This window comes from Aethalodelphis obliquidens, unplaced genomic scaffold (assembly GCF_003676395.1).
Source record: "Aethalodelphis obliquidens isolate GAN/ISIS:26980383/991018 unplaced genomic scaffold, ASM367639v1 scaffold4, whole genome shotgun sequence".
NCBI classification, from domain to species: Eukaryota; Metazoa; Chordata; class Mammalia; order Artiodactyla; family Delphinidae; genus Aethalodelphis; species Aethalodelphis obliquidens.
In genome coordinates this window covers 77041988-77055981 of record NW_020837948.1, presented here as the reverse complement: position 1 = coordinate 77055981, position 13994 = coordinate 77041988, and the positions used below count along the sequence as shown (strand labels likewise).

Sequence of the window (13994 nt, the reverse complement as noted above, 5' to 3'; positions counted from 1 at the left end):
CAGAGTGCTTCTCTAGAAAGAACACAAGACTGGAAGTCTGGAAAAATGTGGTCCAAGCCCAACTCTACTAAACCAGCTATCTGGGTGTCATTTTCTGTCTGTTAGTAACTAAGTTATCTCCAAGGTCCCCTTTCATGTATATGCTTCTTTTTAGTCTCTCTTGTTCTTTCCTTTACACTTCAAGAGATAAACACCTATACAATAGCAAAGTTTGCACTTATCTTAATACCTTAGGACTCAGTTAAGAGACAAAGAATTATAGAGAGACAATCCTTGACAGCATTAACAAAGAGTAGAGCTAACATATATTATAGACTCATTGTATTAGATCAGACTATCTATCTATCTGTCTGTCTATCTATCTATCTATCTATTTTGGAGGACATTTTTAACCCCTAATAAAGTCAAATCCATCTGACAACTAGCTCTTTTAAACTTAATCCATTGTATTTTATATTATTTGTTTCTCTATTAGAAGTATTTTGTTAATTATATGAAATTTCCATTTTTAGATTTAATCATATTAAGTTGCTATTTTCATAAGTCACAAACTGTTGAATATTGGTAATTTCATGCTTAATCCTAAACAAGCTCCTATGTAAACCTCATTACCAGAGAGTAGCTATTCCATATCCAGCTCCATGAAAGGAGGACAGGGTTTGGAGTTTGTTTTGCAAAGGATAAATCTGAACAGAAACTGTGTTATTCAGAAAAATTCCCCATTCTATAACAAGGATCTAAGTGAGAATTTGAGTGCAGAGAGGAATGGTGGGTACACAGTCATCATTTCACACCATCAGTTCCATCTGGATGTTAAACCAGTGTTTCAATCTGTCAGAAAAATTTTAGTTTGAAAAATTGCGCTAAAACATTACTAGCTCTCAATGTGATTAGCTCAATATATTGAAAGTAGTAAATCCTGTTTGCTTTTCAGGCACATTTTTCCAGCTTAAATCTTACTATAGGGGCAGAACTTCAGAGTGAAAATACATCACTAGTTTTAAGTGCTGGCAATCAAAAAAGAGAGGTAAGTGTGACTCCAAGTTTTGAAAACATTATACATTTCACTCTGTTTGTAACATATGTTTTATATTTGCTTATAGTCCCTAAAGCAGTGACTAGCACTGCTCTCAATAAGTGACAGACACTTTCTGCTTCAAATTACACTTGATTAACTTCAAGTGTGATTTCAGTCTCATTCTTCTTGGTAAGAAACTGGGAAAAACCATGATATTTACAATTAACATGCCGTGTTTAACTTGATTACTTATAATTATCACAGTAAATTGATGTTTTTACTCTCACCTTGATAACAAATGATGCATTAGTAATTTTCCTACTTAAAAACCAATATTATAAAATGTAGTTGACATCCGAAGAACAGACTAGAAGAAACAATTTCTTTACAGAAAGTGTCTTTATACTGTATAGGAATACATGTAAAATTTTAAAAGATTTCTTCATTTAGTCATCGGGAAATTTGAAACAAAAATGAAGTACTATTCCCCAATACAAATTCACGCTGGAGTCCTAGGTAAAAATAAAATGGTGTGCGTTTTTTTCTCATCCTGTTATAAAGTAAGGCCAGAATACCTGTTATAGATGTGAGCACTTCAGCATAATTCCCCCTTTTATCATGAGAGTTTAACTATTTCATGTGGCTATCATGAGTCATAAAATTCTATGGAAGCTGCCTAACCCTGATGTTTTAATTTTTTAATTTCAAATTAGTACCTATTTTAAATAATTCCAGTGACCTCTGATAAATATTTACCTTTAAAGAATATATACATAGAATATCTGGATATAATGTTTACTTACTTTATAAAGAGCACTTAACCCAATAAATGAAAAGTTATTCCACATGTAGAGAAGCTAAAATTTCGCCAGTAAGCATCAAAAAATATGAGTATATATTATACTGGAAAAGAGTATATTTGATTCCTAAATATGCATTGTTAAAATATTACAGTTAGCTTTTATTTTCCCTAAATGTTAGTTTAAAATTCCTCATGGAGCTCTTTATTTTACATTGTATCCTAAAGACAAATTATACTTAAATTGTTAAAATCACTAAAAATGATCATTTTGTAGTTCTATGATCTTGGGGAAGTCACTGATATCCAGATTTCCCTTTCTGCACCTCTAAGTTCAAGGAAATGTTTTAGGTGTGTTTAAAGTCTATCGTCAAAGGTCTGATTCTCTGTACATCTATACTCCTGCCAGCTCTGTTTTCCGGATGCATGAGTAGTGACCTACCGGGAGCCATGTGAGGGGTTCGGATCAATATCCACTGCATGCAAATATCTCCCCTGTTAGTTTCTTTTTTTTTTAACCCCTACTCTTCCCCTCTAGGTTAAGGAATTGAGATGTTCCCCATTAAACGGAGAGGCAGAACCTTGAGCTATTATTGGTCATTGATAGCTACCCTGACTTAGTTTTTTTTCTCAGAAACCTAAGGGATGGGATGCAGGGCAGACAAGTTTCATTGAGGTTTGGGTGCCACACTGAGAGAGCTTGAGTAGCTGGAACTCTAAAAGCTGTCTCCTTCAAGATTTACTTCAGTTAAGACCTAATTTAAAGATGCTAAGAGTATGTCAACGGGAATAGACAGTGTGGTATAATTAAAAAACACACTGGGGCGATGTATTCATGAATTCATTTATCTGTACATTTGAGAGTTGTGCATCTTACTATATGAAAATTGTACCTCAATTTGTAAACAAAAAACAAAGCACATTAGAATTAGAATTAAAGTTACATTTAGAATTAGAAGACCTACTCAGGTTTATATGTCAATAACCTGTGACAACGTTCCAGCCCCAACTTATGCTATTGTGATGATGCACTAATGGCTACTAATAAATCTTTAAAACATATAATACTGTTGGTTCTCCCTGAGTTAAATTCACCTCTACCATTGAGAATTCTGATTCATAGATAGTTTACTCTTCGTGTATAAATTTCTGAAGGATAAAATTATAAAATTGTTTTGGTAATAATGAATATGACATGGTTAGAGATTTAGAATAGATGAAGGGCATTTTAAAGTATGAACTCATTGTTTTCTCTGTATGTAGTAATGAGATTAAGTACACTGTTTGGTAGAAAATTATAGCCTGAAAGAACTCAGTGTACTGGGAGTTCTAATAGATGTTGATCAATGTTAACAATCTTGTTTAATAATTTTCAGCTTGCTATTCAAATATCCAAAGATGGGCTACCAGGCAGAGTGCCGTTATGGGTTATCCTGTTGAGTGCTTTTGCTGGATTATTGCTATTAATGCTGCTCATATTAGCACTGTGGAAGGTAAGAACCAAAGCTCCTTTGACTTTTCTACTTCAATTGTCAACAGCATATTGGTGAAACAAATTGTGATTTACCCATGCTGTGAAATATAGTATCACACAGCAATTGAAATGATAACCAAGACAAAACTAAAAAGAAAAATGCATATCTCATACATTGTGCACAACTTGATCCCATTTTTGTACAAGAAAAAAACTAGACATATCCAGAAATTATGGAAGATCTCGCTAGAGGTTAGGATTATAGGGGATCTTCATTTGTCTATAACACTGGAAATTTTAAATTAAGTGTGCATTACTTTTATAAACAGAAGAATGAAAACTTTTATAGAAAAAACAAGAATGAATTCCTATGTCAGTTTAAGAATATTTAGCAACAGAATTATGGTTAAGATAAGCCCTATCCTAATCACATATCTCTATGTATCTTAAAAAGTATATGCTTCTTTACTATATAAAAATACCACATTTTATGCAATAGTCTCATGCCTGAGTGAGAAATGAGAGACTTATTCAATTAGTCGATGAAACGGAAATCTTATAGTTGCATAGACTCCTGTTTCAAATCCTCCTGTAAAACTGAGTAACCATCTATTTTCTGTCGGGTCAATCTCTATATTTACATAGATGTTTTGCTTAAACTGAGATATGCAAAATTTTTCAAACACTTAGCTGTATCTTTTTCAAATTAAGCAGAACTGAAATGATAGCTTTTAGGATAAATTTAACAGAGCATAAAATCTCATAAAAAGTTGAATTTAATATTTTTCTAGTTAAATATCAAATTGGCATTTATTCTACCATATATCACCCTATATTTTACTTATCGTCTTGTTTAAAATCTAAGCTATGTTAAAACTACAGATTGCGGTTACATATTCATTTTTCTGATGCCTGAGCAACAGAATTATCTTTTAATCAAATAGTTTAAATAACAAATTTCTCTCCCACCAAATTACCAACTGTTCCTATCCATTCTGACTAACATTAGTTATAATGACTTAACTTCCTCTTTGGGGGGGTTACTCTCAGAGAAGATGAACAAAGCCATGTATATCAGGAGCATTTAGTTCAGTAAATAGAATCCATTGCTTTTCTCCAGCAAAGTCTCCAGGACAGAATTCTCCACCATCTCAAACCTCCAGCTCTTCCTCCTACTTTACAGGGTATCCGTGCTCTGTCTGTAATACCTGGCTTTGCCACACTGTGGTACCCAAGACTCGGCTTAGTGGTGTCAAGGTTGTGCTTGAAATGCAGAATGTGGTTTCTTTGTTCATATGCACCTGTAATAGAAGATTTTACTGTTGGTTTCTTTCGGTATGGTCTAAGCACAGCACTTGCTCGTATAGTTTCAGGACACCGCTGCCAAGAGAAGAGGAAAGCCAGAGCTGACTATTGGGATAGTCTCTCTAGTTGTATACCTCTTTTTAAAACTAACAAATAAGTTTCAGCCTCCTGTTTTTTGGTCATCAGTCTGAAAAAGCATAAGTATAAAAACAAACACATTCTTCCATCCAGGAGATGTTTTGATGACACATTCTGATTGCTTCTTAGATCTTCTTTTTAAGCCCAAAGAAAGACCATTTAACAGCCTTTGGCCTGTCCTGACCAGTAGGTGTAGTTAGTTCAGCAGACACATCACTGGGAGCTCCAGCAATGAGAACGGTGATTCCACAGTAGAAGGGAGGGGAACTAGCACTTACTGAGTGTTTACTATATACCAGGAACTGTTTTAAGCTTTTCCACTTAGATACTAACGTCAACCCTATGAGGAAGACACTATTATGGACCTCATTTTGCAAGCTAGGAAGCTGAAAAATAGAAAAGTTAAATATGTTTCCCAAGGCCACATGGTTTGTCAGTTTCAAAGTAAAGATCTGAATCTGGGCATTTCACTTTTGTGTCAACACTATTAGACCCCCCACTCTATGTTCTCTCTTGCTTCTATTCACTCTGTTTTCCTTACAACCTCTTCAACTAAGTATTTTAACTACATTTTACCCTTGGGGACACTGAAGCAAACAGAGAGTAACTCTCCCAAGAGTTACCAGCTAGTAAGGGACTGGGTTCAAGCAATGCTCTATCTGCAAAGCCTACCCCTTATCCAATATGTCCCACCACCGCAGGCTATGAGGCAAGGCTCTTCACTCTGGAGCTCCAGGAATTGGGTTTTGTTTAAGAGGGTCATAAACTCTCTGAAATGTATAAAAATATTTGGTACTGGAGTGAGAACCCCCGGTTGGATTCAGACTTTCAGCAGCTCCATTATACTGAAAAGATTAATTGGCCCTCCTCCTGCTCCAACCTCCCTGAAGAATTTGGTCTGCGGTAGGCTCAGAAGAGCTACTCTCATCCCCAGGCATCTATTTTTGCGGTACACGGGCCTCTCACTGTTGTGGCTTCTCCCGTTGCGGAGCACAGGCTCCGGACACGCAGCCTCAGTGGCCATGGCTCACGGGCCCAGCCGCTCCGCGGCATGTGGGATCTTCCCGGACCGGGACACGAACCCGTGTCCCCTGCATCGGCAGGCGGACTCTCAACCACTGCGCCACCAGGGAAGCCCCCCAGGCATCTTTTTAGACTAACTAGATATGGAGCAGAAACCTCAGGACTATCCTTTCTTCCTTCTTCTTCCAAATCCCACCAGTCTGGAAGTTCATCAAAATTCTCAGTCTGAGACTTTGTGCAGGGAACAGGCTAAAGCTTCCTCCTAGAGCTGGAATTCCATTTCAAAAGGCACAGTCTTTATAGCTTTACCTTCATAGCATGCATAGCAGAGATTAAAGCTTGACAAAATCTTAGTAGGTGCTTAATATACTTGATGTTGAAGGGAGAAGGACACAGGTTTAAATAGGTTGGGAAATATGTCCTGAAATATGGTACCACACACTAAGGGAGATGCCCAGTCAAGTCAATATAGCCAATAGGATAGAATGAGACTCGGTCCACAGAGGATCCCCGAGAAATCAGATCGTTCCTCTCTTTACTTGATCTCATACTGATGTCTCATCCACCCTTGATGATTTATTTACTAATCCCAAAGCTTTGTTCCTCATGCAATATGCATATCCTTAGGGAGTGTGGATGGGGAATAGCACTGCCACCTATTAGTCTTTTATATGTTAATATAAATGTTTCATTCAACATTTATTCTATATTAAAGTCATTGAGTGTGTATTTCTGCCAAGGACAGTTTAATCAGACCTTTGCCACAGGGTTTTGAACTAGGGGGACACAAATAAGATCATTAAGTAAATACAAAAAGAAAAAGAAGGAAAGAGAAAGCTACCAAGAAAGTCTGGGTGCTCAAAACAAACTTAACTTGTTGCAAATGTTGGCTAGTATTGGCCCTGTTCAGTTTGAAGCTATAAACTGTATTTTCCTAATCTCCACTCTAATCACCCAACTTCCACTGAAAACCCAATGTTAATAGAATCAGTTGGGTGGAAAAGTTTATATAACAGAAGTTAAGCTTTAAAATAAAGCATTTAACATGTGAAAGCAAAGGAAGGTTGAAAAGAAGCAAAAAGACTTGAGGAAGAAGAAGAAAAGGTCAGGAACTGGGCGAGGCAGGAAAGAGAAAAGTCATGATTCAACACTTGCTTTTGTAAAAGGCTTGTCTGATTTATTTTCAGAACATGCAGGTACAAGTTAAAGGGCTTAATGGTTTGTGAATCCAGAACTTTTATAGTTGGCTCAAAGGAAAAGGCCTGATACATGCAGGAGAACTGGCATTCTAAGGAAGACACATTTATTGTTTCTTCATGTTCATTTGTTCTGTTGTCACCTTTTCTGTGACGTCTACCACCAACTAGATTCTGGCATGGAGAAAGACATAAAGCCCTGAGTAAAATTTCTCTAATTTAAAACTGCATATGTTTGACCATTTATGCCCTCGAAGCCCTCAATTGTTCAATATAATTATTTTTTAATATATAATTCCCTTGCATAATTTACCCTAACTTCATGATTAAAATGACATGAAAGTACCACACTTTCAAAGAATTAACTCACTGTCTTTGCTTGAACTATTATAATCCACTCTCAAATTAAAAAAAACAAACAAACACAGATTTAAAAAGAGAATACTTCTCTAGGACCCTTTTTTAAATTTCTTTTTTTTGAATATCCATTTCAGATTAGAATATTGCAAAGGTACCTTCTAGCTCCTATCCTTATTTTTATTAAACTCTTTAATTGGAAATAATAAAGCACTTGTAATTTTTATGATGCCCCATATCACAAAGTATAATGAAAAGGGACCCACATTCACCACTACGTGAAATATTTCATATGTTCAGTGACTTCATTTTCATATCCAAATGATACAGGGTGTTTTCAAGAGACTCTTTATGTCAAGCCTATATAGACAGATGTGCTAACACATTTAAAGTTAATCCAGACAACTCAGAAATCCTCCCCAAGCCCTTAGCCATAGTGTACCTACGAGATTCACCATCAGCAATAATTACCTCAATTTATGACCATCAGTTACTTGATGGAAATTTCTCTTCCACATCCCTGAAAAAGAAAGGTGATGGCAAAGTAGAGACAGTGCCAGCTAACTGCAGTTTGTATGTCTCCCAAAATATTTTTCCAAAACCCTTTAAGTTAGTTTGCTACATATACTAGTTTTTACTAGGAGACATGATATATTTAATTTACAAAAAAATTAAAAATGAAATAGCAATTTGATAAATGACATTTCTTGACATTCAGTATTACTTAATAGATCAATGAAAAAAATACCTCTTGATTATATTATTTGTATGCCCACAATTGCTAACATTTTACTAAACTAAATTTTATCTGAGATTAGTATTTATTACTTAAATTCAAATAACTAATTGTATTATGTTTGGTATTTTCTCAACAGATTGGGTTCTTCAAAAGACCACTAAAGAAGAAAATGGAGAAATGAAATATTTTAGAAGAAATAATTATTCAATGATCTATCCTCAGGTTTGCCTCAAATATGTGACAAGAAATTTATAAATACAATTAAAGACATAGTCACATAACTCTACATAATCCATCAGGGATTAATCATTTAGAAAATGACAGGTCAAGCAAGATCCAAAAACAATACATTAAAGCTTTATTTTATAAAATGTTGAAAAATATTTTTAAATAATTACTCATTTTTGTTGAGTATTTAAGCAAAATTACAAAGTGTTTTGAAGATGAAAAGTAACCTGTACAAATATGTTTATATATTAAATCACCATTCCAAGTATTTAAGGAATACATAAAAAGATTTTTATGATCATTGAAACATTTACTTTCAAAATAATATAAATTAAGCTTTTTCCATTGATTCCTGATGGATATCCACATTCAGCATGATGGTCAATATTTGTAAATGTCAAGAAAGGAATTTTACCTGAAAAAGGTCACTTCCCCTCATTTAAATGAGAAAAATTTCCCAGGTGGAGTCTATATACAATATGGACTGAAAATAGAATTAAATCACAGAGAATATATTCGGCATCTTTGTGTTGGGTTCTATACTGGGAAAGTTTTCTTTCCCAAGTGTTTGAAAAATAGTACAATTGAGCTGAAATTCTATCTAGGATAGAAAATCAAGATAGACTTGTTTAAAAGCAAGTGCACTGAATGGATTAATTTAAGCTTTTACAGAACACGCCTAGTTTTGGTATTGAACTCTAAAACTCAAAACTCTTTTATACTGAAAAAGCACAGCAGTTTTATGTGGCATAACAGTGATTTGTCCTGAAAAGTCACGTTGTGTGTGGGATATGCTAAAATGGTTTCTGAATGGAACTGACAATGTAGATGGATGCCACAGAAATGCTGGTCATCTTTTGAACGTGAGGGGGTCCCAGGATGTGACCCAAAGTAGGAATTGTCTCAACTCCTTGGTACATGGTTCATTCAAACCCTCAAGCTGTGAGAGTATGTTTATTTTTAATATTTTAAAAGATATTTAATTTTCCCAACATAGTTCTTCTTTTTATGAAAAAGCAGTATTCCATTTCAGTATTGCATTTTACCAGCAAGCCACTGCTTTTTGAGTGTGGCATATGAATGTTTAAATGGATCTTCGGAAATGTATTTTAAAGAATTTCAAGTTTGAAACCTCGCACCAACAGAAAGACATCACACCTTTGTATGAGCTTCTTTGTTCTTGAAGTAATCACCGTGGTGCATCGGACTCTACTGTAGCATAAGCTCCTAGGTTGTTCCATTTCTTAGGGAAAAAACAATGAATGAATGTACCTGTGAACTACTGCTGTAAAATTTTCTGATACTTCTGCAACTCTATCTCTCCACCCGATTGACCATCACAAGATCAGAACCTGTACTTATCTGGAAAGTCCTGGGCTCTACTTTTCTCAGAAAGCAGCAAATCAATGGAGAAATTGAATGCCATACATTTAATTTTTAAAAACTAATTTCCAGGGAATTATCTGTGGACTCAGAGGCAGCCTACCTCATGGCTCTCTACATCTACATCTGAGATCCTGATGGTCAAAGACATGCACCTGGGGAGTGCTGAGGTCCTCAGTAGCTAGAAGAAAGGCTAAGTTTTTCCAGAGATTTGGTATCCTCCTCCTGGCCTGTGATTGCTCAGAAGTGTCCAGTTTTAGAATTTTCTTCATTCCTGCTGTCTATCTCCAGGTTCCAAAATCATTCTTTCCACCTGTTCTTTCTTTGCCCAACAAAACTCAGGTCTCTCATATTCAGTCACCATGGCGCACAACTCCGGTGCACAACCTGCTCAGCAGCTCTGATCCAGGCTCAGCACATTCTTAGAAATAAATCTAATAGATAAAATTTTTAAAAATTCACACTTGTCCTCTGACTCCTAGGCAAAGTATTTACTGAACCAGGAGTATGCACATTTCAACTAAACATGTTGTTAACATAAAGGGGAAAAATAGAAAAGATGGCATTTTTAACATTTTAGAAAAGAGAGTAAGAGCTGTTTGGCCAAATCAAATAGCTGCTTATAAGCTCAGCACAGTTTTTACCATAATTCATTCCTGTTTTTTAAGTAGAATATTAAATGAGCCAGATATCCTATTTCCTTAATATCGTGATTTGTTGAGGTTTATGTATGTATGTGTCTGTGCATCTGTGCGTGTGTGTGTATAAACACACATGCACACACACACGCATGCATGCATGGACACAAATTGGAGAAAAAAATACCTCAACACCAAATAACAGAGTTTACAAGAAATAAACACACAAAAGCTACACCACAAGAAAAGTTTGATTCATCCACTTTGCATATAGTTTTCACTTTCATTAATATTTAACTTTAGCATACATTTATGCAACTATCTAAAAATCATAAATGTATAATTATTATTTTGACTAAATTAATAAGTCAACAGATGTCCCAAATTAGCTTTGTACAGATATCCTAAAACAGGGACAATGATTAAGAAATATACTAAACTCTATTATTTTATTTTAAAACATTTAATAAGAAAAGTGATATTTAAGACAATTTATGAGCTTATTCATTAAATTAAATTGCAAAATAGTTTCTTTTTTTAACTTTGGTATTTTTTTAAATTAATTATTTCTTCCACTGTGGACTGAACTATGTATGAAGTCCCTTTCCATACCAAGCCTACAATGGTATATTGGTAAATTATTGAACAACTTGGCTCTCCAGGAGGAAAAAAATCCCTGATTTGTGTCATTTACCAGTTTTCATGGTCTAAATAGTTTTGTCACGGCCATTTTCAAGCTACCAACATAGCCCTAACCAGCTTGCAGAATTCCTGAAAATGTATTTGTCAGTTCTCAAGAACCAGTATGAGCTAACTTCAGTGCACCATTGAGATAGATTAGATGACAATGATAGATAGAAGATAGATAGATGACAGATGATAGATATATGACAGATGATAGATAGATAGATATAGATGATAGATAGGTGTAGATGATAGATAAATAGAAATGTAACATGAATATATATATATATATACACAAACACAAACATGCACAATACAATCATATTTCAAATTATTCTTAAAACGTTGATCTCAAACCCAGCAAAGTGCTACATAGTTTCCCATTCTTCAATTTCAATTTCTAAAATTAGAGTCTTCCTTTAATGTTAATAAAATGATACGAACTTGCAGGAAAAGGAGTTGAAAGCAATATATATATATAAAGGGTGACACTGAAAATCAGAACTACACAACCACAAAGAAGCTGTTTCACTTTCTCTCAGAATCCAGAGGCCTGCAGCCATACTGTGAAAGGTCATCCTTTGTAAATATTTGTAATTTCTATGACCCAGTTTGAACTTCAGTGATCCAATTTGTTCAATTATTTTCTCCGAGCACTAGATTCATGGGCAATTTAATCTCTGAATATTTTTTATGTCATAACTGTGCTTGAAATGAGGCTGTGGGAGGACATATTTTACAAAATTTGATGTTTACTCAACCACAGTAATTTATAATTTTACCTCTTATAAAACCAATATCTAGGCTCAATTAGAAAACAAATATCTGCACCAAAGCAAAAGGTGGTTGCGCAGTGCTTGAGTAAACCTGGGTGGAAGGAGAAGCTGAGAGAAGGGCTGGCATGTTCTCTCCAGGCGGCCCCCCAAAGGGCCACGGTTTGCACTGTGTGAAGGCTGCCCGCCAGCGTCTATGCACTGCGCTTTCCTACAGGATATCTTCTCTGTCAAACATGTTGTAATATGCTCCGTGTGAATTAACTGTCTTGCTTTGCACAACAGTGAGAAAACTAAGAAAGACCCAGGCTCAGAGCATGGTCCGTGTGCCCAGAACAGTCACAGTATTGTTCAAATAAAGAGGCTTCTGGCAAATCAGCCTTTTAAAAAATAGTATCCTATGTATCCTTCATTGATTTTCAACACTTCTCAAGTCTCCCTCCATTAGATTAGTCTTCTTACCCAAGGGAGATTTTCAAGAAGACTACTAGAGAAAAATCTTTTTAAAACGTGTGCTCTGTTTGCTACGAATACCAGCTTCTGTGATTTGATCATTTACACAGGATGTCAGTCCTCTGTTCTGTGGCAATCTAAAGGGTTGGTATGGTAAATGTAATAGGGACAGAATGAAAGGCTTGAAGAGATGAAACAGCTTGAAGAAATTTACAGACTGTTATTGGGACACTGTCAGCATCTACTCCAGTGGGGAGCTGGCAGGATTTAGCCCTTCGGTGGGTCTCCATCAGCACCCCCCCAATCCCCATCCTCACCCATGGAAATTATAATCTAAAACATGATGGGCTTCCCTGGTGGCACAGTGGTTGAGAGTCCGCCTGCTGATGCAGAGGACACGGGTTCATGCCCCAGTCCAGGAAGATCCCACATGCCGCGGAGCGGCTGGACCCGTGAGCCATGGCCGCTGAGCCTGCGCGTCCGGAGCCTGTGCTCCGCAACGGGAGAGGCCACAACAGTGAGAGGCCCACGTACCGCAAAAAATAAAAAAGAAAGAAAAGAAGAGCTTTAAAATCCTGGAAATGATGCTACTTTCTAACTAAAATTTCCAATTTAACTGTAAACAGCAGGCATTTTAATGCAAACACAACTTCCAGGTGAATCCACTAGACAGCCCTTCCAATCAGACTGCTGTCTCTAAATACCTCCTACCCAGAAATTCTGAAACCGCCACTGGAAGTGAACTTTGCAGTGCATTACTAAAGGCTAAAGGCTGCCGTTTCAATGGGAGCACTGTTGTGCAACATCTTAAGTAGAACGATAAAAAGAGAGTTAAAATCTAACATTGTAATCTGGTGAACGAGTATTTTTGATCCTCATATTAAAATGTAACCTTGAATTTAGCAATTCCAAGTAACAGCCTTTAACCATCAACCTTGAGGAAAAGTACAGGAGCATGATGCCGGCTCTTCAGCCCCAGGTGCATTGTCCCCTATAACATGTGGTGCCCAGGAGGTCCAGTTCCTAACTGATGAGAATGGATCCTCTGCTGCTGTAAATGGCCTAAGCTCCCAAATCCACTACATCCCAGGACCGGCCCTCCCACATCAGACACACACATATGCACGTGCTGAAATTTTACCATACTGAAAAATATACAAGGATAAGTTCTCACTTCTAATGTTGGACTCCTTGCTTTGAGATCAGCTTTTTTTTTTTTTTTCCTTTTAAAATATATTAAAGGCTTTCTCCCATAGCTAGTGACTTCAGAACTTTACACAAGACTTCCTTGCATTTTCCTCCCATTACAGGCTAGAGAATTTCAATACCATGAAGACTGGACAGTAGGACCCAGGGCCCATTTTCAGGATCTCTCTGCTTTCTGCCTTCCAGTTGGCTGTTTCTCTTCTCAACTGTACAGTGGGGATGTTTGGTCTTAATTTGGGTCTTCTTGGCAAGGCCATTCTAAGCCTGGTACTCCTTGCAGGGCCTTGAGATCTAGATGTTCTTTACTGGTGAATTAAGGCTTGGAAATCCTTTAATTATCTGACACACCATGGAAATCACGGCAATATACTAGGCAGATACCAGAGACAATCATAACTATGATTATGTTTGATCTTACCATATTTGAAGTCACATCTTGATGAAAAACGACTAAGTCTGGAATTTCAGGAGCTTTCCTGCAAGAGACTGAGACTCAGTGTTTAACCTTTTATTTCAGTTTGATCTATGCATAGAGATTGGGGACAAAACTTTTAAAAGAAATGTTCCAAATGACAAAATA

General features: G+C 36.3%; 1 protein-coding gene across 2 annotated transcripts in view; it reads left to right on the top strand.

Moving 5' to 3' along the window:
- Nucleotides 1-12146, top strand: part of ITGA1 (integrin subunit alpha 1) — a 170134-nt gene extending 157988 nt beyond the window's left edge. For both annotated transcript variants that reach the window (XM_027101137.1, XM_027101138.1), the window contains 3 exons: nucleotides 935-1027; nucleotides 3194-3310; nucleotides 8186-12146. In XM_027101137.1, coding sequence (XP_026956938.1) covers nucleotides 935-1027; nucleotides 3194-3310; nucleotides 8186-8230 — 255 coding nt within the window. In that variant the 3' untranslated portion in view covers nucleotides 8231-12146. The remainder of the gene's footprint in view (nucleotides 1-934; nucleotides 1028-3193; nucleotides 3311-8185) is intronic.
- Nucleotides 12147-13994: the final 1848 nt, after the last annotated feature.